General features: G+C 43.0%; 3 protein-coding genes across 11 annotated transcripts in view; 1 reads left to right on the forward strand and 2 right to left on the reverse strand.

The window, feature by feature from the left end:
- Positions 1-688: 688 nt before the first annotated feature.
- Positions 689-9189, reverse strand: LOC137591360 (calcipressin-1-like). Of its 2 annotated transcripts, XM_068309293.1 has the most exons (5): positions 8935-9189; positions 8683-8834; positions 2911-3084; positions 2681-2840; positions 689-2492 (listed from the first exon to the last, which is right to left on the reverse strand). In XM_068309293.1, the coding sequence occupies exons 2-5, from the start codon at positions 8803-8805 to the stop codon at positions 2308-2310; spliced, it is 642 nt and encodes a 213-aa protein (XP_068165394.1). In that variant the 5' UTR covers positions 8806-8834; positions 8935-9189; the 3' UTR covers positions 689-2307. The 2 variants fall into 2 exon arrangements, with proteins under 2 accessions (XP_068165394.1, XP_068165395.1); XM_068309294.1 differs by lacking the exons at positions 8683-8834; positions 8935-9189 and adding an exon at positions 4049-4973.
- A 1203-nt stretch (positions 9190-10392) lies between these two features.
- On the forward strand, positions 10393-17294 carry LOC137591649 (chloride intracellular channel protein 4). Of its 4 annotated transcripts, none has more exons than XM_068309783.1 (7): positions 10393-12821; positions 15308-15417; positions 15489-15614; positions 15705-15811; positions 16113-16294; positions 16376-16571; positions 16814-17294. In XM_068309783.1, the coding sequence occupies exons 1-6, from the start codon at positions 10425-10427 to the stop codon at positions 16535-16537; spliced, it is 3084 nt and encodes a 1027-aa protein (XP_068165884.1). In that variant the 5' UTR covers positions 10393-10424; the 3' UTR covers positions 16538-16571; positions 16814-17294. The 4 variants fall into 4 exon arrangements, with proteins under 4 accessions (XP_068165884.1, XP_068165883.1, XP_068165886.1 ...); XM_068309785.1 differs by lacking the exon at positions 10393-12821 and adding exons at positions 14786-14867; positions 14988-15033 and having other exon boundaries at positions 16376-17294; XM_068309782.1 differs by having other exon boundaries at positions 10394-12821; positions 16376-17294.
- A 1132-nt stretch (positions 17295-18426) lies between these two features.
- Positions 18427-26437, reverse strand: part of urp2 (urotensin II-related peptide) — a 35236-nt gene continuing 27225 nt past the window's right edge. For all 5 annotated transcript variants that reach the window (XM_068308960.1, XM_068308958.1, XM_068308957.1 and 2 more), the window contains 6 exons: positions 21309-21458; positions 19997-20364; positions 19427-19738; positions 19295-19329; positions 19082-19220; positions 18427-18979 (listed from right to left, as the gene is read on the reverse strand). In XM_068308960.1, coding sequence (XP_068165061.1) covers positions 18948-18979; positions 19082-19220; positions 19295-19329; positions 19427-19738; positions 19997-20084 — 606 coding nt within the window. In that variant the 5' untranslated portion in view covers positions 20085-20364; positions 21309-21458 and the 3' untranslated portion in view covers positions 18427-18947. The remainder of the gene's footprint in view (positions 18980-19081; positions 19221-19294; positions 19330-19426; positions 19739-19996; positions 20365-21308; positions 21459-26437) is intronic.

Genomic DNA, 26437 nt, shown 5'->3' on the forward strand with positions numbered 1-26437 from the left:
ATATGCCATGTGTTATTTGTTTGGTTGTTGGAAAGAGATATTGGTGTTACACATTTCATGTATGCTTATACTTAGTTTCTGTTCTGTTTAGAAAAAAACAGCCTTGATTGCTGTCAGCCTCACTCATTGATGCATCTGCTTTACTGAGAAAAAAATAATAAATTAAACCAAAAGGATTCTTGAGTGATTCCCTGTGCCTGACTGCACGGCCATAATGTTGGTCAAGTCCCAGTAATCAGCACACAAACTCCAGAGAGAGGGTATTGTGTATGAATTCCATCATGTGAGTTCCTGTTTCTACCGATACACTCCAGGTTATCAAATTATGTCAGACCAAACCTTTACCCTTTTGCCTTCTTAGATCGTTGACAATAAAGCTGGATATTTTTAATTTACCTTTATCTTATTTATATTACTAGTAATTTATTTTTATCTTCAGGGCTAAACCATTCTTTCAAAATAAAGTATATCTTAGGAATTGGGTCCATCTTTTTCCTCTGTGGAAAAGCCGTAGCTCTCTCTAGTGGCTGTGACGAGAATCACAGGATTCCTGGAGACCAAAATTCTATTTGTTTCTATTCAAGCTACTTTCCTTGATTCTTAGCAATTTATAGCAGGGAATATCAGACTTAACAATGTTACAGTTCACTTAGCAAATAATAACATTCAAGAATGAACACACAGCATAGATGATCAAATCTTTATTGATAATGCTATCATTTCTTTCCATCATAAATGAATTTGAAATTTAAAAAAAAAAAAAAGATATGCTAACAGAGCCTTAAGCAACCTGGGGTCCTCTATTGTGGGACGGATGAGCTTTCTGTTTAGGTCACAGTGCTGCTTCCACACACACACACCCCCAACAAGAGACCTTTTAGAAGAACATGAATCAGGCCTCACAAGTAAAACAGAAGCCTGGAGTAACTCCTAACAACTACCACTAGTGTAATACAACCTTTATTACAGCACATTCGGTTCATTAACTTTAAAGATGCCATACGTATCAAAACGGCAGCCATTACTTCATTTAACCCATCAGAGGGGGGTTCTATTCAACTTCTTATTCACGAGTGATTGAGTCTGTAATCGGCCGTCACCACCAGGAAATTAAAAACACAGACAATACTGGCCACAGAGAAAGAAAGGAGCCGCATTAATAACGCCGGAACACAGATAGCGGGTCCAGATTTTCTTTTAGCTCAATGCTAATGAAGCAAATCGTGGGTAGAATAAAGAAGAAAAGCTAACTGCAAACGATCACCGTACGCACACAGTTCGCTCTGGGCTCCAAAAACGACACTTATTTTGTCACTGAAATAATTTTAAAAAAAGTTTCTACACATTTTACAAATACTCAGTGAAAAGAAAAAAGCAGCTTTGTGACATCCTGTCGTAGCCGTTGATGGAGACACGAACGTTTGCCGACGGGGCGGCGACATTTAAAACGAGTCCGATCGGAAACGTTCAAGGAATATTTACACAAGCTAGCAGCGACAAGAGACGCACTAATCCGAAAAACACAGACGGACAAGCAGAGGAAAACGTGACCCCTAGATACACCAGAGTGTGTGACTGGACGACACAAACACCACGGAAGCTGTGACAAAGATTGATGGGAGTGCCGCAGCATCAGGACCACGCGGCCGAAGGAGGCGTGTCAAAGCACACGCCGGCGGCGGGTAATCTCTACAGCTGACGGACACACACGTGTAGCACCCTTTGCAAAAAAAAAAAGAAAAATCAGTACGAAAGTGGCTTCTCCTCCTCGGTGTTAGATTCCCAAACTCTACATAAAGAAACCATTTAAAAATGATGCTGCATTCAAGTCTGTGGGAATAACCAACACCCAATTCCCTTTGATGACTTAATGTGCTCTTGACCAGCTTATTTTTAACACATGCAAATGTAGTCGTTGTGTAATTCGCTTTTTTTCCCCCGTGCAAATTATCACCACAAAGCAAAACTTCAGCTGAGTCTCCCGGCGCCGTACAAAAGCGCCGCCATGAAAGATGAGTGCGTGCTATTTCCTAAACTCCAGCACCGACCTTCCTCACAAGCGGTTAAAATATTGTTTGATAGCAAAACTCAACAGTTTGACGAACACCTCGTCATTTTCCCACGGACCATGAATGCAGCATTTAACACTATGTTTTCTCTCGCTGTCTGAGGAAACGCTCGTCTACAGGACGCGAGTCCTCAACGCCTCTTTAAAAGCTCCGAGAGCATGATGAGCTCTTGACCAATCACGTCAGGATGAAATGTTTACAGCCGTCAAACCACGCCCCCCCTTTTTAAGGTCCTCGCTCACTGCTCCACTCCGGGGACGTAGTCGGGGCGACGAGTCTGGATGATCTTGGGCTTCGGGGGGCGGGGCTTGTCGTCGTGGTCGCTGTCATCGGGGGCAGAGCTGTCGCCGTGCTCGTCCTCGCAGATGTGGACGACAACGCTGGGGGTGGTGGGCGTGGCCGTGTGGAGCTCGTACTTCTCCCCTGGGGGGAGGGAGCAAGAGTGATGCGTTCAGGTGCAGTCGTGTAAATGTCATGTTTGAACTAATACGATCAATAGTCTATCAATAATTAATTTTAATTCCAAATATTACAAGTCTAAGACCCCGGATTGGTTGATTCAGTGGGTGGGGCATAATTGTCGTCTGTATTATGTGACCGAGGACGCCTACCTGGGCCGAGCTTAGAGATGGCACACAGCAGGTCGTAGTTGACCACTGGCGTAGCATCCTGAGACTGCTCCCATCCGACCGGAGGGGAGGCTGGGGGGGAGATCAGGAACTGCTTTTCCGGCTTGGGCGGCTCCAGCCGGGGGCTCCCGATGTGGACGGACTGCAGGCAGGAGGACGGATTAGAAGAAGCAGGAGAAGCAGCCAACGCAACTGGAGACGGGCGGCGTTACCTGAGCGAAGTAGAGCTTCATCTCTTTGCCGTTGAAGTCCGTCTTGTGGAGGCGGAGTCGGGCCTCGGCTGCCGCCAGGGCGTCGCCGAAACTGATCCGGACCCTCCGGAAGGACTTGAAGTACTGGAACTGAACCTCCGGGTCGAAGGAGCGGAACAAGGCTTCAAAACTGGCCTGAGGAGACAGGAAGGAGGAAGATGAGACCAGCGTCTGCACAGTCTCCTCCGTTTCCACTCAATTTGTTCCCGTCGGCGCTCCTTAAATACTAAACACCGAGGCGGTTGCTCTGAATAAAATTCATAAAAATAGCCTCTATTATCCGAGCCGATCCGTCGCTCCTCTTGGCTTCGGAGCGCCAGCAGCTCGTGCGTCAGAGAGATATCGCCTCAATTTTAGACGTCCAATTATTGTCACAGGAGCTAATTAACGAGGAGAAATGAAGTAAGACAGCCGACCTTGACCGGCGCATCCCACGTTATTGATGCTGCTTAATGACACCCCCCACCCCGCCACCCCCCGCCTCAGAGAGGCAGTGATTCCAACTGATCTATCACGCCGCTGACGGCGATGGCTTCAAGTGACCATCATTCACCTGCAAACGCGTGAGGCACTCGAAACGCCAGGCCGCACTTCATGAAACATTCACGCCGTTCCTCGTGGACAGATCAGCGGGAAGTTTTTGTTTCACATTGTCGGAACAAATATATCAGCCCTCCCCCCCCCCGTTTGTTCGGGAAAGTTGGGAATGAATCGAAGGATATCTGCAGCAATCACTGATGTTGTGTTCGTACTACATGTCCCACAATGCAACATGAAACTCTCATGTTGGATTATTAAACACTTCAACCCTCCAGATGCAGGTTTTTCATTGTAAATTTCTCATCTCCGGGGCAGAACTAGAAAGAATCCCGATGACATCATCGTGACATCCTGACAACAAAGCTTCGCTAGAGTGACAGAAAACATCACAGACTAACAAAAAAAGGTAGTAAAATATTTATTGATCGGTAATTTGAATAGCTAAGGCATGCTACAAGACAAAGAAATGAAAATTCCGTGGCTTCCGATCAGAAAGAGAGATCATTTATTGGAAATTGATGCTTCATGCTTCAGAGAAAAGTAGCAACTGCTGTCAAACCTGAGCCTCGGGGAGGTGGAACACTTCCTGGTTGGTCACCGAGGCGACCAGGCAGAAGCGGTTACACTTGGCGGTCTTGATGTGCATGACGGGCAGTCCAGGGAGGCGAAACCTTTTCCACCTGATACCCGAGGTCGGGGCGCAACCGGAGGAGGACTTCAGCAGTGGAGAGGAAGATGACGACGGCGATGATGAGGAGGAAGGGGGAAATCGGGGGGATCGGACGAGCGTTGCCTTCCCCAGGTTGAAAGGAGAGGAGGAAGTCGCTGGATGTTCTTCAACAGGAAATGCTTTCTTTCTAGAACACGTGGCTGTTCCTTTGTTGTGCTTTCTTTTTGTCTCCACGTCACCTCCTAACCCACAACCCAAGGTTATCCCGCCCGGATCTCCTGCAGCATCACCGCCGCCGGAAAGGTTAAATCCTGACGTCCGTCTTCAGCTCCTCTTCCTCCCTCCGTCGGACACGCCGAGCCGACTCTGCAGTGGCGTGAAGGAATTTTCTCGAGCGCAAGAGAGCGGAGAATGTCATTCAGACTCTGCTCTCCCTCTTCTTCTGCTCTACTTAAACGAGCCCCTGTCAGCCAATGACGCATTACCCACAATCCCCTCCCTCCCTTCGTTCTGGTCTCATTCATTCGTTCATTCATCGGGAGCCAATCGGCTGTGTGGAGAGGGAGGGGCGGCCTCCCTTCCTCCCGACGTTCCACTGACAGATACTCGGAAATGCTGACTAATCAGACAGAAAAAGGCATGTGTGTGTGCAGAGAGAGAGAGAGAGACACTGGAAAATAGTGACATAACCACCGAGCAAACTGACGCATTAATCTGCTTTGTGATGCGTCTGAACTCAGACAAGAATCCTTTGTTGAACGGAACACACATGACAATGAGATTCTTTCCATCTTCCTCCTCAATCGCATCACCTGACTCCAAAAATGCACGGAGCAAAGACGTGGAAAAAGATGGAAGGGGAGAAGGGACAGGTGGGAGACAAAGGGGGGAGAGCTGGGAGGCGGTCAGGAATAGAACCCGACCGGTCGAGGGATGTTGGAGAGAGTTGGCGCTCATGGAAAGTATGCAGCTTGATAACATGCTTTTATGAGGTATAAATAGCAGAGAGCTTGAAGTAGAGGGGAAGTGTGTGCAGCCAGCGCCGAGAAAAACAGGGCCAGACTGTGCAGTGAACTCATCACCATTTGCACCTGTGTGTGTGTGTGTGTGTGTGTGTTTGCGGTTCGACACTCGTCGGTTGGTAAGAGCGACTCGACGCAGCCGACGGCAAATTTTTAAACAGTAACAAAGAGGAGCTGGAAAATTCATTTAAGTTTATTTTCCAGGAAATAGAATTAGAAAGTTAATAAATCATCAATCAAACTAATTTATCCGAGACGCCTCTGGAGGTTAATGAAACATCAGGAACAAAAGCCTCCTGGGCTTTCCTGCTTTGCAGGTATCGACCAATCAAATGCGAAGTTTCTAACTAATAAGTTGTGTTAAAACTGATTTACCTGTAAACGTTTTTCTCTTTGTAAAACTCTTCCACACACGAAAATAAACCTGATTTCACTCAAATGTCACTGAAAGATCATTTATTGTGTTTTTGCCGCGTCTTTCACACAACACTCAAACTCAAAGCGCCCCGGGTGAGCGCCAGGTAACGCAAAACCCGTCAATCATAAACTATTAAACCTTTTCAGTCGTCGCCGGGCGCAGGTGAAACCGCTGACGGCGCCGTTCCCGCATGGGATGGAAAATGTGTGCGTGGAAAATGAAGTGGCGTAATGTTGCTGATCCTCCCCGACGGCGAAGCTGATGCTCTCATGTAAGTGTTGTTTGTTGATGTTAAACATTACCGTGTGTGTGTGTGTGTGTGTCTGTAGGTGCTAATCATCTCCAGACCTCAGCCTCACCGCCGGCGTGTGAGAATCATACACACACGCTCGACCCTGCATTTTTTCCATCCTCGTGTTTTTGTTTCATCTTCCATTTTTTTTCCATTCCCTCACCGGACAGACGGGCGAGTGGACACACACACACACACACACACACACACACACCGACAGACAGGTGCGCGCACACACACACACACGAGCGCTGCTACGCTCTTCTGAACAGGTGAAAGTTAAATGGTTCAAAGGTCACTTGATATTTCGAGGCCGGCGGTGGCGTTAGCCCGACCCGTGTTAGCAGAGGTTGTGAAACAGATCATGTGATCAGGGTGTGCCGTTTCACTCAGATATTTCTTGTGTTTTGTTTCGTTTCCTGTTTCATCCAAACCGCAGGAGACGGAGCTCCGAGCAGACGCTTTCATTTCATCTGATTCCTTCATATCTGCTGACTTTTATTCCAACAGCTGCTTCGGTGAACCCGAGCACCACCGGGCGTCTCCAGTTCTGTCGCCACTCAGTCGTATTAAAACCCACCGGGTGCTTTTAGGTGGATTCCGGTTCCGTTGAGGAGAATTCCAGTGAGCAATCCTCTTCTAACACACAGTTCTATTATCCGATCCAGGAGCCAGACTCCGGAGACAGTCTGTTTTCTTGTGGCTTTAATAAAATTCCACGTTACATCCAGATCACGACAACACATCTGTCCCGCTCGCATATCGACCCGCTTACAGCTGATCTTGGAGGGGGGTGTGTGTTTCAGAACAACATCAAATCTGTTCCGTTGACTCTGAGTCAGCGACAGCTGAACAAAACAAAAACGACTCAGATTTTCCATTTGGCCTAAAACTTGTTTGTCACATGTTGGTGGAGAACGAAACTCCTTATCAACCATATTTAACCTGCTTATCCAGCTGTGTCATTTAAGAGAACGACGCAGTGGAAACTGTGATCATGCTTCATTATTTCTGCCTTCTCATGCCATCTTCATGATGGCGTTCGCCAGCGGGCGCATCCAGGAGGAAACTTCTCTCCAGACCTACATCAGAGTTCTGATAAATGATCACGCCTGAGATTATAAGAAGAAAAACCAGCACAAGTGATTTCATTCACCACCACCTTTCCTCTCATCTCGTTTTCCACCGATGTCAGCATCTAAAGCAGCCAAGCGCCGGCGCATCGCTCCACCCGTGTGCGCACACGGCGGGTAAATCACCCACGTCTATCATCAACAACTGGTCCTGCCGTCCCGCCCCGGCTTCACCCTGAAAATTACAGCTTTGCTTTGGGAATTCAAAGGAATCTAAACCGTCTGGTGTCCTTTACATTTTATAAAACACATTCCCCTCAATTAAATATTCCTCTAATGATTTAAGAGCGTGATGCGCTGCCTGGCGGTTTTCCACTGAGTCTGTTTTTCCACTGGTAGACTGTTGTTCGCACATGCGCGCGCACACACACACACACACACACACACACACACACACACACACACTCCAACAACCTCTATGATGACTGCCGTGATCGTAAGGACTCGCCACAATCTAAAATAAACACACATGAGTATTTGTTTTTGGTTTATCTTGTGAATTACACACCGTACAAATCATAGTGCGACGTCACGCTGAGGCAAATGTCTTGTTAAAGCAGTTTTGCTTTAAAGCAGTGGTGGAGGAGCGATATTAGTTCAGTTCAAATAACACCAGACAGCTGGAAACACATTAGAGAGTGCAAGTTGTTCTTAATACTGTTGTACAAATCAGGGAAATGTGTCTAGAAGTTGTAAACTGTGGCAACACTTTCCCAAAAGCAGACACTTTTCTAACCTCAGGGTCCAACTTTTCCAGTAACACTTTGCTTTAATGGCCCCAATTTAGCCTTTTTAGAAGCTTCAATTAACAAGTTCAACACATTATGTAGTTGTAAGCTGTAAATGAACCACGACCACCCATGGCTGGAAAAACAGCTGGTTCCTCGAGAGGAGAAAGAAAAGCTAACGTCACCGACATCCAGCTGGTGACGAAGCTTTATCACCTGCAAGGTGAGTTTGCAACCCTCAAGCTGAAGGTTTTACAATTTAACCGAGGGACCAGTGTCGTTATGACATAACTTGAAAAAGGTTTCGTTCCCCTACACATCTGCTGATCTAATAAAGATTGTTTTTCTTTAAAGGTTTCTTTGTGCTGATGATCGAGGACTGACACGCCATTCATTCTGACATCAGTCTTTAACCACACCTAAACCCATTGAGCTGCATTTTTTCCATGATGGAAAAGAAATTAATGTCATGACTGCAAAGCAGAAAAATGTTCCAAGTCATGTGCGTGCCGTTAAAACTATTGGAAATACGATGATGATGACAACTGATTCATTCTTGGGTTCCAACCACTGATCCAAGTTTAGCTATTAAGCAACTCAGAATGACTAAGAAAGAAAAAACAAGTGATTAATCCTGATCAGTCACAACCAATATTCGATCGGTAACTCCATCTAGTGGTCTGAGCAGATTACATATTGACCTCTGACGTCATCGTTCAAACAGGACACGTGTTTAGACCTGATAAGAGTCATCGTCATGTAAAAACAACAACATCTATTGTCTTTAAGACATCACAGGACGTGTCTGATTTATTTCATTCACAAACATCTCTTGAGGCCAACATTAATTAAATTAAACACACTTAGGGAGTCGGACCTGGATGGAATTCCATTATTTATAATGGAGCAGCTTAAAGCGTTCTGTCCTACCTTCAGGCTGCCTTCATCGAACAAATCCTCCGGGACTTTGCAGGCGATCAGGGCGTTGGGCAAATCGGTGAACTGGACATCGACCGTCGCCTCTTCTTCACGCCCGTTTTCTGTTCGCTGCATCGCGGCTTACGGGTGTCAAAAAACGTCCTCTGGGAACCAAAAGGCGAATCACATTAACAACACTGCTTGGTTAACGCCCAGCAGTAACATCTTACTAATAAACAGTAGTTGAAATAATGTCATACGTACCAATAAAGCTGTTTTTTCATTCTAACACGACCTTAAAAAACCTTTTCAACAACGTGTTTCTGTGAACATCCAGCAGGAATAAAGCAGCTCTGGAGAGCAGCTAGCAGCACTGGCGTTAGCCTGGCTAGCAAGTGATGCTAACTTAGAGGCTGACCGGCAGCGCTAAACATTCAAATTCACGCTATTGCGTGGATATTTCCACTCATTCGAGTAGAGGTGAACACTGTTGTTTGATATTTGATGCTGTCATCAACTAGCACAGCGAAATATTTACTACTTTTACCGTTATTTAAACCTTTCGGATAAATTAGCACAGCGCATCCTGTAAAGGAAATGACGTCAATCGAAGGGAATCATGACTTCCGGTTTCGTAGTAAATGTATTTATTTTCAATCATACGTTAATGTTGTTGACGTGAAAAAAATCAGCAAACAGTTTAATCAATAAATCACTGTTAAATTTAAAGTTAATATTTTGCCAACCTGAAATATAGCAATTAATTTAAAATATATTAATACGCATAAATTAAATGTTCATTCAGATATACCTAAAGTTCATCAGAGAATTCAGGTTTAACATTTCTGCCCTCTTGTGGCGCTCAAAAGGCCACAGTAAAACTGGAGATAAAACCTGTCCGAGTCTTCTTTTAAAATAAAACAAGTAAGGTTTCATATTTTGTAAGACTGGTGGTAAAACATTTGGCAGTCTTAAATGTAATGTAAATGTAAAAGTTATGTGTCAAAAACACACACACAAAAATCCCAACAAAAAACAATGTTAAGTAATTTGTGTAAAACAGGTTAGAAAAAAATGGTTTAACTCAAGTGGTGCCGGTCCCTGGGTGGCAGGAGGGTTTAAGTCTTGGTCATGTGGGGATCAGCTTCTATTTAATCCTCTGGAGAGAGAGCAAGAAAGAAGGAAAGAAAAAAGAGAGAGGGAGAGAGAGAGAGAGAGAGAGAGAGAGAGAGAGAGAGAGAGAGAGAGAGAGAGAGAGAGAGAGAGTGAGTGATTGTATATAGTGATGTTTAACACTACTTAAGGTGCAGTACTGATTCAAGAACCAAAAGCCACAAGCAAAGTGCAAAAAACCTGGAGGCCTGTACGTGAATTACTCGAGGATCATTGGATGCAAAAATTCTTATATCTGGATATTCTTTCTTTTGTCAAAAAATTCAGAATGTCATCGGAATTCTACTAACTTTTTCAGATCTTTGGAGCTTTATAAATATTCTGCGATCCATTTCAGGTCCATTGCGGAAAGCAATTTGAGAACTATTAGACTTTTGAAACTCCCTCTCCTTTTTCTGTTTTGTCTTGGAACATCAGAAGTACAGTGAGAACCTTTTTGAATACTTTTTAAAATTATTGTATATTAATTTATAGGTTAATTTTTCTTTGTGTTTGACCTCTTCTGGAGTACTGTCACACAATAATCGTGGAAACCCAAAGTGTTCCCAAGTAAGTGGACTTTAATCTGTCAAACTTTCCCAATGGCTCAGTCAGACTCCTGCCCAACTCTAGATCTGTCAAATGGGGCCCTTATTCACAGTCCAGAAGGTATTTGTTCAGATTTGAATACACAAAGAGGAAGAGAGGATGAGGAGGGAGATGAAGACGAGGAAGTGGAACTAGCCGAGGAGGTAGGAGAGGACGTGTTGATGGTGGCTGGAGGCGAAGATGGGCAAACTGAAGGAGACAACAGAGACCAGAGTCAAATGGAGGAAGTGAGGATTATTGAAGTGGCCCCACTAACAAATCAAGAAATAAGTGAGGGAGGAGGTGAAAGATTGGTAGAAAATGATGAGGGGGTCTTAGGAATGGAAAATCGACAGCAAGGAATGCTAGATGAAGAGATGAGAGATAATGAAGGCAATGACGAGGATAAGGAAGAGTCAAAGGACGACACTATGTCTGAAAATCATTGCCAGCTTTCAACACTGTTAGAGGTTGAGAAAGGCCAAAAACTGGATTTAGATATCAATAAACAGAAGGAAGACGACAGGGAAGATGAGAAAGACAAACAAGAGGTGAAAATACGAGCAGAACCAGAAGTACCAGAGGATAGGGTCAATGTCAGTGACAACATACTAGAAGCATGGCAGTCAGTAACTACAACCAATGATACCCGGTGCGTTGAGGAGTCACTGTTGTCCACAAATGACACTGAGGTGGGTGGTCTTTCTGCTGATAAAGAAGAGGTAGCCCCTTCCACCACAAGGCTAAATGAACAAGTCAACAATCAAGATGTTTGCCAAGCCTCAAGTTTTCCTGACCATTGTGTACCATTTGCTTCGATTGGAACAACTGAAGAAGATCAGAAAAACCTACAGAACAGTGATACTGAGGATGAAATGAAGAACACCGATGCAAATGAAAACTCACAATCCAGCAAACAGGAAGTTGTGGCCATCAATAATGTTGGAACCATAAAGGTGGAATGTAGAGAGGAAAGGGTTGAGGATGAGGGAAATGAGAATGTGAAACATGCAATGTCCATTGATGAGACTGTGGATGATGTGGGTGAAGCAGAGCAGAAGGTAGATGAAGCACAATCAAACCTTATGGTGTCTGAAGATCAGTCAGACAGAGATAGAAGGGTGAATGAAACGGGGATGGTAGGGATAAACGAGAAGTTGCTAGAAGAAGGACAACAAATTTGGGTTAGCACTCAAGCAGGGATGGGTGTGGGAGGACTTATTATAGAAGATGAGGATAAGGCAGATGAAAATGTTGATGTAGAGTCATTGTGTCAGGAAAAAGAAACAGGAAGTGGTGATTTAGAAAGTTACGAAGAAAAGAGTGTTCAAAATGTAAACCATGATCTACCGGAATCAGTGGAGGAGGTACTTCCAGACTCGAAGGCTGGGAGTTTGGAGCAGGTGGAGAACATCTCTGAACCACAGGAAGGCAGTGAAGTTAAATCTGATAACCCCACAGTTGATCGGACAACGAGAAGAGAGGATTTGCCAGAGCATACCTCAAATCTTTTTAAGGAAGCAGAGACAGATTCAGGAGTACAGCTAAGAAAGCAGATCCTGGTAGGAGATGAAAAAGGAGGTGGAACAGAAACAGTGGTGGTGGAAGGAGAGGTGGAGATGGCAGAAGAACCAGTGACTGTTCTAGATGATGAAATTGAAGAGACAGAGAGTCTGAGTACAGAACAGAATTTTGCCACCATTATAGACCCTCATGAAGGTACCATCGTTGAGTCAACGGTTGAAGAGTGTCAAGAAGTACAAGGGGGGAAGGCTGAAATTTGTGCAGAGAATGATGAGAAAGACAAAGATGGGAAAGTTGAAGTAGAAAAGGAAGAGAAACCAAAGGATGAACACAGACAGGAAGAGTTAGATACAAATGAAAGAGACCTTAATCAAGTAACGGCATTGGTGGAGAACGGAATCTTGAGTCCTGAGATACAGCAGCTCAAAAAAGAAGAATGCAAGATAACAAGAGTACTTTCGCCCAGGAGACATGATCATGACTGGATTAGAAACCAACCAGAGGAAGAGAAAGCACCAGAAGTCAATGACTGGAAGAAAGATCTGAGACCTGTGAAAAAAGATGGCTGGGAATGTGAGAGGGGAAGGAAAGAATGGGTCAGGAAGGAAGAGAAAGATCTGCCGAGGAAGGATGACTGGATAAAGGAGTTAAAGTCTGTGATCAAAAATGAATCCCTGCCCAGAAAGAAGGGTGAGCAGATGAAGAAAAAGCGAGTGGTGTTGCTGGAGGATGGCCAATCATATTTCCCCCAGCGAGACGAAACGAATGAGAAGAGGGAGGAGGTGAAACTTGTGTCCCACAGGAGAGTGGAGAGCCTTTTGCCTCCAATGCGCAGGGACAACAGAACATCTCAAGACCAGGACTACAAGATCTCGCTATACGTTAAGGTAATCAGTCTTCTGAACCACTAAATATCCACTTTAACACATCCAAACTCATACAAATAGAGAAATGTAGGTTCTTTTACAGTTCCTTCAAGTCCTTGTTTAAATCTGAAGAATATCAAGATGCTGTCGGTGTTTGTGATCTTTTGCTTACAGTGAACTTCTTGGTTTTTGTTTCCTCATTTTCTCTGGAACATAATTACCAGTGCTGCTGCTTGTAAAGACATTCAAATATTTATGCAAATATTTATCCTAAAGCCAAGCTTTCAAGAAATGCTGATGGAAATAAACGTTTGAAAAGCTTTGAGCCAGTAAACATGGGAGGCTCACATGACCGGTGAACGCCAACACAGGTTTAAGATGAGCCATGTGGACCATGGGGATCTACACACGAGTCCCTTAGCATGCCCACTATTATGTCTAATTTTATTTTTAAGTACTTTAAACCATTATAGTTGATATTGTGTACATACAAGATGTCTGATAAAGGTGGCTACTAGTTAATCCCGAGTCTTGTTACATAACAGTTTAAGTTTTGTCTTTGTAGCGAATTGAAAATCAGGTAGACCTCAAGAGAACTCTGGCGAGGCGACAGTTTCATGCATCACAGCATCCTCTGCTTTCAACCTTTTTAGGTGATGTTGTTGACTTTGACAGAGATACCTCCTGATTGGACCATAACCTTGTGTGAGAGAAAAACCATCTTGATCTGCTTACCTTATCCCATTAAGACAGCTATATCTCGTTCCATCAGGAGTCATAGTCTATGTTTCCTCCACATAACTCTACAGGCAGTGGACAAATTATGAGAGTTTATTTCCATTTCACAAATATGATTGTATTATTTGAACCTGCAGGCATACACACAAGCAAATTACACTTGACTGGACATTCCTAACCAAGGTGTGAATAAAAGGGGCCGGCCGTCTGATGGCCAACTGAGAGGTTTAGTGCCAAGAACAAAATGCAGTAATATCTTGAGTTCTTTCACACTCGATGGCCTGTTGTGAGTTCTCTCACACTCGATGGCCTGTTCTCTGTGGGAGCTCATATTCAAACAATGGCTCTTTGTTGGGAACTCTGTCGGCAGCACAGACTGAAATAGATGGAAATATGGAAATGTTTGAGCTGCATTCTGTGTTGACTCATTAACACTCAAGGAGTTCATTGAGTAGCTCATCATCACATGTACATGATTACAATACCTGGGGTGAGTTTGGCTTTAAAACACTCCAGTGGAACTCATGTCAGGTTAGCAATGATTGATTAGCAGTGCTGTGCCGCTACTGCCAGTAGAACGCAGGGTTAATCTCTACATTCTCACTCCATAAGCTGATTAGCCTGCTGTTTGCTGCTGAGTCCTTGAGGCACAGCGCTACTGAAAACAGAACGCACAACACTCAGAGTCAATACTGAAGGTGCATTATGGGTAATAATAGATTGGAAACAATCTCAACAAGCCTGCACACCAGGGAACAGATTCCATCCGCTGCTGCGTGGGCAAGAATGGAACTTTTACATTCTGTTCTAAACTTCATGCTAAAACTGATCTCATCTCAGATAAAAATGCTTATAATTCTAGTAAAATCAAGAACTAGCACTTGTGTGTTATAATATACTGTACAGTATATAATATATATATATATATATATATATATATATATATATATATATATATATATATATATATATATATATATATATATATATATATATATATATATATATATATATATATATATATATATATATATATATATACACACACACACTGTATATATAAAAGCTCCCCATCTTCATTACTCTTAACCAGAATTGGGATCAGGGGTGAAGTACCCAAGATCCCCAACTTTCAAGCAAATGTAATGCTTTTCATACAAATCCCCACATTTGTCATTAATGCACACAGTTTTGCTGGAGACTGAGTCGATTATTTAATCTGACAAAGAGGGATTGTGTGTGAGGGACACTGACATACCAGAGAAAGCAGGAAAAATCTGTTGGAGGAACAAGCGACGGACAAACGGACAGACTGATGAGCTGCTGGAGGTTATTAGATAATTCAACATGCATCATAGACTCTGAGACGAGTTTGCCCATTTGAGCTTTTCTTGATGTTCTTCTGTTGGGATTCTAAACGAGACTGTTCATTATGTCTCTGTATGACAGGGCAGTTAAACAGTTGGGTTTTCCTTCCATTGAGCTGTTTGTTAAGGTAAGCAATGTTGTGAACTATAACTTAATTCCACCCACAGAGGCAATGCATGTCAGGAGTTACCAATGTAGGGCAGTTATATCATCCATTGGTTATTGTCATTGATGGCATTTGATCTCTTCCCAGTGGCTGTTGGGAAGATGCCATTGTGATGACTCAATCTCTCTTAATGCTTAAAATTTCATGGATATTTTGGTATTTCGTTGATAATGTTGTGCTTTTGCATATCATTTGGCTTCTCTTACCGTGCATGCTTGAATATTTTTGTGTGCAGGCAGGAGGCGATGGCGAGAGCATTGGCAACTGTCCGTTCTCTCAGAGACTCTTTATGATCCTGTGGCTTAAAGGCGTCATCTTCAACGTCACCACCGTGGATCTGAAACGGTAAAATACCAAATATACTTAGGCTAAATGTGGAGGTTTTGTGTACGCTCTGCTTTGTGTTGTGTTGTCAGGAAACCGGCCGACCTGCAGGACCTCGCTCCAGGAACCAACCCTCCGTTTGTGACCTTTAACGGTGAGGTCAAGGTGGACGTCAACAAGATAGAGGAGTTCCTGGAGGAGAAGTTGACTCCACCACGGTACAGGAAGACACAGAAACCCACAGGAATGTACACTCACACGTACACAAGAAACTTCAGATGTCTTTTCTTATGTGTTTTTAACATTAGCTACCCAAGACTGGCTCCCAAACACCCTGAAGCCAACGCAGCAGGCATCGACGTTTTCGCCAAGTTCTCAGCTTACATTAAAAACCCGCGTAAAGATACCAACGATGGTAAAAGAGACAACACCTTTGCTGAAATTATCAATATTTTATATCAACAATGGATGAAATGTATTGTTAAAAGTTCTGCTTGTGAGTCTACCCTGAAAATCTGCATTCAACATGAGTAATTTAGCATTTTAGCATTCTAATATTTCCAAATGAAGCAGGGCATGATGGTAATGAAATACTACTTTACATCCCATTATATTATAACATAATAGGGGAACGTTAATGTTAGATCAGTCTACTGCCCCCTACAGGACAGGAAGTCAATGACTGAGTGAATGCTGGTGTTGCTCTGTACCTGCAGTCTTAGAGAAGGCCTTGCTGAAGTCTCTCCGGCGTCTTGATGACTTCCTGAGGACCCCCCTACCTGAGGAGATCGATGCCAACGCCTCCGGAGACCCGCCAGAGTCCTCCAGGAGCTTCCTGGATGGGTCGGAGCTCACGCTGGCAGACTGCAACCTGCTACCCAAGCTGCACATCCTGAAGGTTGCTTCTGCCTCCTTTCCTTTCGTTTAAATCCTCATAAAGCCACAAACATTACCCTCAACATGTTTTTTCTATTTACAGGTTGTGGCCAAGAAATATCGTGGCTTTGAGATCCCGGCGGACATGACAGGGGTGTGGAGGTATTTAGATGCCGCCTACAAGAGGGAGGAGTTCACCAACACCTGTCCAGCTGAGAGGGAGATCCACTTTGCCTACCTGGATGTCGCAAAACGAATCAAATAAGAGGAAATAGTGTGGGAAATAAAGAAAGAATGGGGTAAATAAATGAATGACAGGAAGTGATCTCTGCATCAGCTCAGAAACAGGAAGTGATCACCTGATTGTTTGTGTGTGTCTGCATGTATATGTGTTAACAGTATGTGTGTGTGTATGTGTGTGTGTGTACACTTGTGTGTGTGCTCTCACAGGCGGGGTAGCACAGTTTATATCTTTCTACTAATCAATCACTGATCACAGATTTCATAATTAATTGATTTCTTGTTTTTTCTCACTTTTCAGTTGATGGCAGGACCAACATTTAAAAATGACTAAATAAACAATCTATTAATTCACTTTTAACGACTGTTAAAACTTTAATTTTGTTTTGCAAATATATAAATTCACACATGAGTCTAAGTTACATTTAAATAATTCATTCAAAATGATTAATAATGTTATTTTAAAGATGTCTTTGGTGTTATATTCACCATTAAAACTATTTGTGTTCTTGTTGTCTTGCAAGAATCTATTTTTATCTCTTATATATTTATCTCACATGTTTCTGGAAATGTGCTATTATCACTGACAAAATGATTTTTGATTCTTTTATTCCTAATCAGTTCTAACGTATATTAGGGATCGGAAACACATTTTTAAATCAAGCTTACATAAAAAAATTTTTTGCACCAAACCGCTGTTTAAATAGTTTTTTTTAGCGATGCTGCGCTCCGGCCTTATTTCCTCCCTGAGGAGAAAAATAATTAAACTGATTTTATCACAATATTAGTTGTCTTCATTATTTCTTCTCTTCCTATATTTCTAGTTTTAACATCATTTTGAAAACCTTCACAAATTTTTTTTAACCAGAAGTATATTTAAAGTGCAGCAATTTTAACAAATTAGCATTTTTAAATATATTATAAATTTGCTACATTCTTGCTATGCAAGACCAGCTCCCTCAATTAATATTAACATATTTTAATTAATCCATGTATATATTTTATCTATTGTACACTGGTGACCAGCTGTTGAACTTAATCCCACACAATCCTGCTATTTTTATTTATTACTTTGCTCTAATCTCACATCGTAAATTCAAAGAGTTGAAATATTTCCGTGTTATAAAACGACTGTAACTTGTTTTTACCTCCTGACTATATTTCACAACTTTATTCCAGCTTTATTGTATTTCTATGTGCTATATTTAACACACACACACACACACACACACACACACACACACACACACACACACACACACACACACACACACACACACACAAACACACACACACTCTCTCCTCACCAAGGCAACAGTGATGGTGACCCCTGAATGTAACGACTCTCAGTTTGCACAACCGGACAGCAAACACACACACACACACACACACACACACACACACACACACACACACACACACACACACACACACACACACACACACACACACACACACACACGGATCAAACACCATAGAAACGTCCGGAGCAGGAATGTCCTTGTGTTGGTATTGTGTCCAAACAGCGGTGATGTCGAGTTCCACGCAGACGACAATACATCACCAGTTCTGGGGAGTCATTAATTTCTTTAAGTTCATTATTCAAGCATCTCTGCAAAACACCTTAAACTATAAATTTATCCAAAAAATATAATCAAATGTTAGGAAAAAAAAACTTTCTCAATAAATTATTCTGCATTCTATAAAAGTTTATTCTTCGTGTTTTATAAAACCTGCCTGTTTAGCGAACATGAAATTGACTTCTGCATTTTGATAAAGTGAAATTTGCTCTTAAATGCCAAATTTGAGCCGAGTCATCCATCATGAGTCGGCAGGTGACCCCGCCGGCGCATCGATCCGCTCGTGTAACGAACAATTAAAGAGAGTGTGATCGTAAAAAAATAAAATCTCCATCTTTATTGTCACAGACAGTTTTCGCCATGCCAGAAATCCACTTTATTTTAAAGTTGGCACACACATTCAGAAACGATGGGTGTCTGTCTTTATAAGAGGTTAGCAGGAATGTTTGTTCATGTGCTCGGAAGCCGGCACACATCGTCGTCTCTGATTGGTCAGTCTTGTTATTTGATGAGCAAATGAAAAGGTCCGAGTGGAGGCTGGCGCCGGCGCGGAATGTGGTGCGGGCCTTCGTCAAGTCGGAGCAGTCTCCTAGGAGGCCAGAGGACGAGGAGGGAGGGATGCTAATGCTATTGCTAAATGATTTATTAATGGTCCTTGAACATAGGAAGCAGCTAGTTAGCGTAGCATCAAGTAAAAGATGGGGCGGGGGGGGTCGCAGAGATTTTTTGGTTGCCGTAAAACATAAAAAATAAAAATACTCTGGCATGTGACTGGACAGGAAATTAGATCACATGACCACGTTTTTAAGAACCAATCAAAGGAAGGTTAGGTGGATGAAGACGAAGGTGAGACGATCAGTTCTGGGAGCAGTACTTCCAGAAACACACTGTGGGGGACGGAGAAGAAGAAGAGGAACATTTGATTGGTTCATTTTTAAAAAAGGCACTGTCATAATAACCACGAGAGGGGGCGGGGCCTCAGCTCTCACCTCTTTTATTGGTCTTCTTGATCTGAGGTGGGAGGGACTTCTTGAAGTTTCGACCAGTCAGGCTGGGGATGTGTGCGGAGGCGCTCGCCCTCGACGCCGTGCTCTCGGCCGCCGTGGGGGGCGCCGTCGTGGGCGTCGGCTTCGGAATAAGAAACGGGGGGGGGGTTAGAACCACACGTGAACTCTTGTTGTAATCCATGATTAGGAACTCACCAATTTATGTTTCCTGCCTGAATTTCTGCCGTTTCCTGTCAGGAAAATCAAGAGGTTTAGAGACTCCTCCCTTTCCCAGGTGCATGCTGGGATAAATCAAACTGCTCTAGAGGCCTGAAAACATCCACTCACGTCTCGTGGCGTCTTTCCCTCGGGTCATGATGGTGATCCGTGAGCTCAGGGTGCTGTTGAGCGTCCTGTGCAGCTCCTCCAGGCCTGAGATCATCCTCAGCATCTGGGCTCGACTATATGGACTGGCGTCGGTTCTCCTTCGCCTCTCGGGAACAGACGCCGCGCTGGATCTGTCGCTGATTCCTGGCGCCGCCGCTTTGGCGCTCAGGAGCCAACGCTTCAGGTGTCGGCTGGGATTCAGCGAGGAAGACTCCCCAGGTAGAGTTGATGAAGAGGTGAAGCTTGGATGAAGATGGGGGGGCTTTTCAAAGCCTGGGAGGGGGGCAATAAGTGATAAATCCACAAGCTATGTCAGTAGCATTCCTCTGCTTTGTGAGTTGCTAACAGGGTTGCTAGGCAACCGTCAGCTGTGACATGAGCATCCTATGAGTGGTGTTTATGTGTGTGTGCCTAATGACGTCTGAGTGTGTGTACATGTTTACACACACACACACACACACACACACACACACACACACACACATCAAGGAATGAAAGGAATGACAGCATCACGGACGACCGCCGCCTTACCTCCTGTGGTCGGCGCCGCCCCCGCTCCCACGTCCAGAACCAGCAGCATCACCAAGACGATCTTCACGGTGTACGCTACCGTTACCATGGCGGCGGTTGGGGAGCGCTTGATGAAAACGGTGCAGATGTTTAAGCAGAAGCGGTGAAGCTAAATCAGGACGTCGGTGGATCTCACTTCCTGCTCAGCTCATCCTCTCGGCGTCCCGTCGATGGCGAAGACATGAAGACGTCAAAGCCTCCCGTTTGTTTTTCAGTAACTCGTCCTTTTAGGGTCCTCGGTTACGATAGGTCAAGAACTTTCTGAGCTTTCCTTTTTCTTCTCAACCAGATGTTGGTGTTCGTCGACTTCGCCTGCACTTCTTTTTTACCTTTAAAGTAATAAAGTTAGCCTCTCTCTGTCTCAGGTTCCATGGATGCGCCTCATGAAGAAGGCTTGTCACGAGTTGGGACGCGTCCCTTTTCCTAAAACACCCCACCGCCGGTGTCGCCTTTATAAACCTGACTTCACCCCGTGACGGACAGAGCGATGGCTCGCCGTCGACCAATGCCCGAGCGAGTCTCCCCCCTAGCCCCGCCTCCGCCATGGATCGGTGACATTTGGGGAGTTTGGCGGCGAGCTTTGTGTGTTTGGAGTCAAAGCTATCTTTTTCTGAATGTGCTGCAGGCTGTTTAAGCAGTGATAAGGCGCTTCTTAATATGTTTGCTCAGGGGCCACAGACGGAGAAAGGCCCTCTGACGCATGAGGGCCTGGAGCCGCCGCGACTGCACACACACACACATACACACACAAATGCAAACACACAATCGCCGGGGTCAGTTTGAGCTCGGGAGAAAGGATGGATGGACACACAGGGGTTGTAAAAAGAAGCGTGGGATGAACATCAAAAGGAGGAGAAGATGAGAAAAAAAAAAGGCCAAGAGGAGGTTTTTCGCCTTCTGCTTTGTCCCGCGTTGTGACGGCTAATCCCTCAGACAGGAAGTTGACAGAATGACGCTGGGACGCCATCAAGCCAATAACCACCCCGACACACACACACACACACACACACACACACCTCGCTCTCAACGCGGGACAAATGGGGGATGAAAGAAAGATGAATGAATCCAGAGAGAGAGGGATACTGGATGATATGAGGTGTGTGTGTCAGTTGCTGGGTGAAGAGAATTTAGCTTAAGAGCATCCAGTCATTCATTACTTCTCACTGTCTGACGTGTGTGTGTGTGTGTGTGTGTGTGTGTGTGTGTGTGTGCGTGTGGAAATGATGGAGTTTGACAGCTTCAGGGAAATAAAGAAGAAGGATTTTCCTCTTACCTCCAGCTCATCCATCTCGTCGTCCTCTTTATTTGCACGTCGCACGTCTTCTTTTTTTATTCATCTCTTCCCTACATTGCACAAAGCAGCAACAACAGGTTTGCGAAGGTTAGGGAGGGATTTTTTTTTTTTCTTCAGCATTCTGAGGCCCTGAAATGACACAGAAAACCCCACAAAAACAATCACAGAAATATATTTCTGATACTTTGATAATAGAAATATTTAAATTTGAAAGTTTGCGAGTGTCAGACTTTAAAAATTAACATTCATTCAAAATAGATAACATGTCATCATTATTTAATTTGTATTGAATTAAAGTTAATTAAACATGGAATAAACATGTGATAAGCTCTAATTATGAAATTTTTAGTGAGAAATAAAAATAATATTTTTATTAAACTGAATTTAACACTTAATATTTCACATTTGACCTGAAATACAGCGCCTGGTTTCTTGCTATTTCTATCTGAGGCGCTAGGGGGCAGTCTAACCCTGCACACGACCTCCTGCAGCCACAGGTCAACAAAGAAGAGAAGAGGATCCACATCAGGCTGATTGATTCATGCATGAAGTATTTTATTCATCCTGAAGAGACTTAAATAAAGTCCAAAAATTACAAAGCTGGATTTTATTATCAGAACCTCAATGGACGCAAGATAAAAATATAAAATAAAAAAAGAAAACAAAATGGAAAATAAATTTAAGATGATTTTGTTGTTATTAAATGTATTTGCGACAGTAAATTATTTCAAGACACTGGTTGTTTGCTTTTAATTGTTTGTACCTGTTCAACATTTGCATTGAAAGAATTAACAAATTCTATTTTTTACAGGCTGAACTTTTTTTATTTTCTTTCAAGCTTTCTTTCTTTCCAACTGATTTTTTTTCTTCTGTCTCATTCTGTCTCTTTCATTCCTTCTCTTTTTTCACTTATCCTTTTAATTTCGCTGTTTTTGTCTTAAAGACATGAAGAATGAAAGAAACAAAAGCATTTAAAACAGATATCAAACATTTAAAGGCTTAAAGATGACTCTGCAGCAGCTGACTTATATTTATTTTATATTATAAGAAACTCTTCATATACATTAGAAAGTGTTTGTTGTGTCTGAATCCTTTTGATAGTTCAATAAGTGATTGTAAATTAAAATTTATTTAATTTGTTTAGTATGTTTTATTTTAATTTAAACCATTATTAGAACAGGAAGCTTTAAAAGATGCTTCTTTGACTGTCACTGACCTTTGACCTCTCAGTCTGACTGTCGGTGACTGCAGACGCTACTCAGGGCAGAACACACAAACCTGCTTTATCTTAAATTCTATCCTTAGAATATGCTGTAATTAATGCAAAAATTTACCATAAATCAAATTTTAAACTACTTGAGGTGACAGAAAAGACTAAAAAATAATGTTAAAATGTCTCTAAACCAGAATAAACAATATAAACTTTTATTTTTCTAAAAAAGAAACACATTTTTAAATAGATATAAAATAAATCATATGTAAAAAGTCATTTTAAAGGTGTTTTTTACGCAGTTTGTACAAACTGGATTATAAACAAACAAATGTTTTTTTAAATTGTAGAACTTTAAAGCGATTAATAAAGATGATCACATGTTGGAAATGACGCGTGTCACAGATGAGAGGAGGTCGAAAAGAAGGAGAAAGTGACAAAAAGAGGAGAAGAGGTGGAAATAAAAGGACGGCGGACTGAGTGACGGGGAGGAAGAGGAGAGCACCCATGGGAGAGAACGGAGAGAGGAGGAAGGTCAGAGGCGAGAGAAGAGAGAGAGAGAGAGGCTGAGGAGGGAGGCAGGGAGGGAGTGTGTGTGTGTGTGTGTGTGTGTGTGTATGTGTGTGTTTGTGCAGACGGAGCTGGAGGTGAAGAAGACGGGAGTGTGTGAGTGAGAAACGCAGGAGAGAAAGGCAGTGATTTGTTTTCAGTGAAAGGTGAGGCCACTTAGCCCAGGCGTAGGGCTACAGCGGAATCTATTACCATGTGTCAAAGGAAACACGAGAAGGGCACGACCTGTGTGTGTGTGTATCTGTGTGTGTGTGTGTGTGTGTGTGTGTGTGTGTGTGTGTGTGTGTGTGTGTGTGTGTGAGGTAGAGTGAATCCTATAAGTGTGGACGTGTTTGATATGACTGCGTGTGCGTGAGCCTCTGATTGAAGGGATTGATACTGTGTGTGTATATGTGTATATGTGTGTGTGCGTGTGTGTGTGTGTGTGTGTGTGTGTGTGTGTGTGTGTGTGTGTGTGTGTTTGTGTGTGTGTGTGTGTGTGTGTGTGTGTGTTTGCATTTGTGGCTTAATGTGACTGATGTTATGGCCGTGTTGCATTTTGTTAGATAAAAGCATTTGGATTGATGGAAAGTGAAGAGTATCCAGGAGAGAGCAGGCATTGTGTGTGTGTGTGTGTGTGTGTGTGTGTGTGTGTGTGTGTGTGTGTGTTTGTGTGTGTGTGTGTGTTTGCATGTACGTGTTGTTCTAAAGTCTTCATGATCTCATTCTCAACAAAAACAACTGTGTTTGTCGTTCAGTCGGTTAGCCGACACAGGCTAATGCTAACTGATCCTATTTTTTGTTTGTGAAATTTATGAATTATTCTGGGGGGGAAAAAAAAAAAAAATCAAAATATTCAGAATAGGGCTGAAGAAGGTTAAAAAAAAGTCATAAATGACCTGTTGAGTGAAATTCTAACAACAACAAAGTGGTTACAGTAGAACTAAAATCCCATTTATGGTCGATTAAAGACAGAATGACGTCCGACTGTTTGACTGGAATAAACACAGAAACGTGAAGTTATGTGAAACATTCAAGTCTGCAGGAAAAACGAGCGTCCACGCCTGTTTGTCTGTCTGTGGCTCACCAGAAGCCAGTGTGGTTCAGCGGGGACTGAAACCCACACCACACACACAAAGCTATGTGTGTGTGTGTGTGTGTGTGTGTGTGTGTGTGTGTGTGTGTGCCAAAGCCGCAGGCCACTGCCCCCCCCGCCCCCTCCAGGTGGAACAATATTTTCCTGAGTCCTTGAATCAGACAAATCAGTTCATTCTTATGACGGATGGAGGTTTGACTAAACTGAACCCAACTTAAGCAGCTAGCCAATCAGATCCCTGCATTTCAGCACCATGGACAGAACTACAACCTCCTGTTTCAGTCTTTTAGTGAGTTTTGAACAGATAAACATTAAAGTCAAGCTCACTAGCAGACAGTTCAACACATAAAATCACAACTGATTCACCAGGAAGGGTTTTAAAATGTTCAGTTCTGATTTTTACTTGAGGTAAATAACTTTTTTTTCTGTGTATAAAATTTCACAGTTCACGACTCAGACTCGCTTCAGGGTTCATCCACTTGGGAGTTCAGAGACGGACGGATGAATGTGGTTTGACATGACGTGGTTTGAGCTCAACGCCGCCTTATTAGAGAGTCAAGAAGAAGCTGAGTCAGCATTTAGTCTCTTGGATTTAAAAAAACCCCCAAAAATGCCCAAAACAAACAAGAAGAAAGAACGAAGGTGGGAAAGGAGCGGAGAGGACGAGGAAGAGGAAGAGGAGGCAACGGATAGATTGATGTGAAAAAGACTGGGCGGACTGACAGTCGGGAGGGGGGGAGCCATTGATCCTCCTCTCTGCTCCCTCCATCCCGCCCCGCTCGCCATCGGCAGAAGACAGATAGTGTTGAGGTGGCCTGTATTGGATTTATGAGTTAATGGCCTTGCCAGGATGAGACAGATGGAGAAATAAGGAAGAGGAGAGAGACGGAGGGAGGAGAGGGGGAGGAGATGATCGGTGGGGAGGAGAGGGAGCGTTTCATTCGGGGGGTCGAGTCTCTTAAAGCCCAGCTGATTTTAAATACTTTCAAATGATGTTCAATAAGTTTAAAATAATTTCCTTGACCTTAAGAAATAGAAAGAACTTGAATTTCTTCTTTAAAAAAAAAAAAAAAAATTGAGTTGCAAATAATCTTAAATTTCAAAATCATTTAAATTAAGCAGCTTAATTTAAAAAAAAATTAAAAATTCATTAATGTATTTAGAACTTTCATTTGGATGCTTGTATTGTAAATTTGTTCATCTTTAGTGGATGAAACGTCTCTTTCCTGTGTTTCCAGTAGAAGTCCTGGTTGTAATGATTATATAAAAATAAAAGCGCGGCCGTGTCGACGCTAATCGGAGCAACCTTTGGCTCATTGATAAAGCTACTGATTATTGATCAGATGGAGCGAACTGAGAACTAATAAAACCGACATTATCTCCAAACTTTGAACGTGTTTTTTCTCTGCAGGTACGAACATGAAACACGTACGTCGGTTAAACACTACGCACACGTGTGTTTTGTGGGGACCTGGCCGCGGCTGCATGTGATTTAAACACAGATAGATAGAAAATAAATAGATTTTTTTTCAAAATATTGACTGTTTTCTGTAAATAAGAAGGTAAAAAAAGAGAAACTTGAAATGAAACACAACAGAACTCATTCAGATGTTCAAACCTGTTAGCCTCTTATGCTATCAGGCGCCTTTACCTTCTTCTTTAGCTTCCAGCTAGCTGGTAAAACTGTTCCAAGAGATATAAAATATAAGAGAATTCATATATTCAGCGATAAAAGTCTTTTTTCTTTTTATTAGTATTAGAATGTTATCAGGATTTCAAAATAAAAGCCAGCAACAGATGCTCCCCTGGTGATTTCGCCGCATTTCTTTGCTTGAAATTTGACTGTTGAGTTAAAACCTCCAACCTTTTAAGAAAAACAGAATAAAAAAAATAAAATAAAAAAAAGGAGCAGGAAAACAAAGAGCGGCGTTCGCTCCTTAATGACGTTTCGGTCCAAGGTCGTGACTCTTATCCTGCGGGGAGTGACGAGTGTCGTAATCTATATCACTTACTGCTTCTGCTGCCTCCGCTTTGTGTGCATTCACACAGCGTGTGTATGTATGGATGGTGGGGGGCCGCGGCAGGACGGGGGGGGGTTCGGAGTGGCCCTAGACTGTAATGATAATAAATATGATTATTAATAGCATTAAAGTGAGGTATGGCCGCCCCAGAGAGATGATGTACTGTGGATGTGTCCTCTGCAGGTCATCTGTCTGACAGACTCCCGCCATTAAAACCAGCACAGCCCCCCCA

Source organism: Antennarius striatus, chromosome 24, assembly GCF_040054535.1.
Source record: "Antennarius striatus isolate MH-2024 chromosome 24, ASM4005453v1, whole genome shotgun sequence".
NCBI lineage: Eukaryota > Metazoa > Chordata > Actinopteri > Lophiiformes > Antennariidae > Antennarius > Antennarius striatus.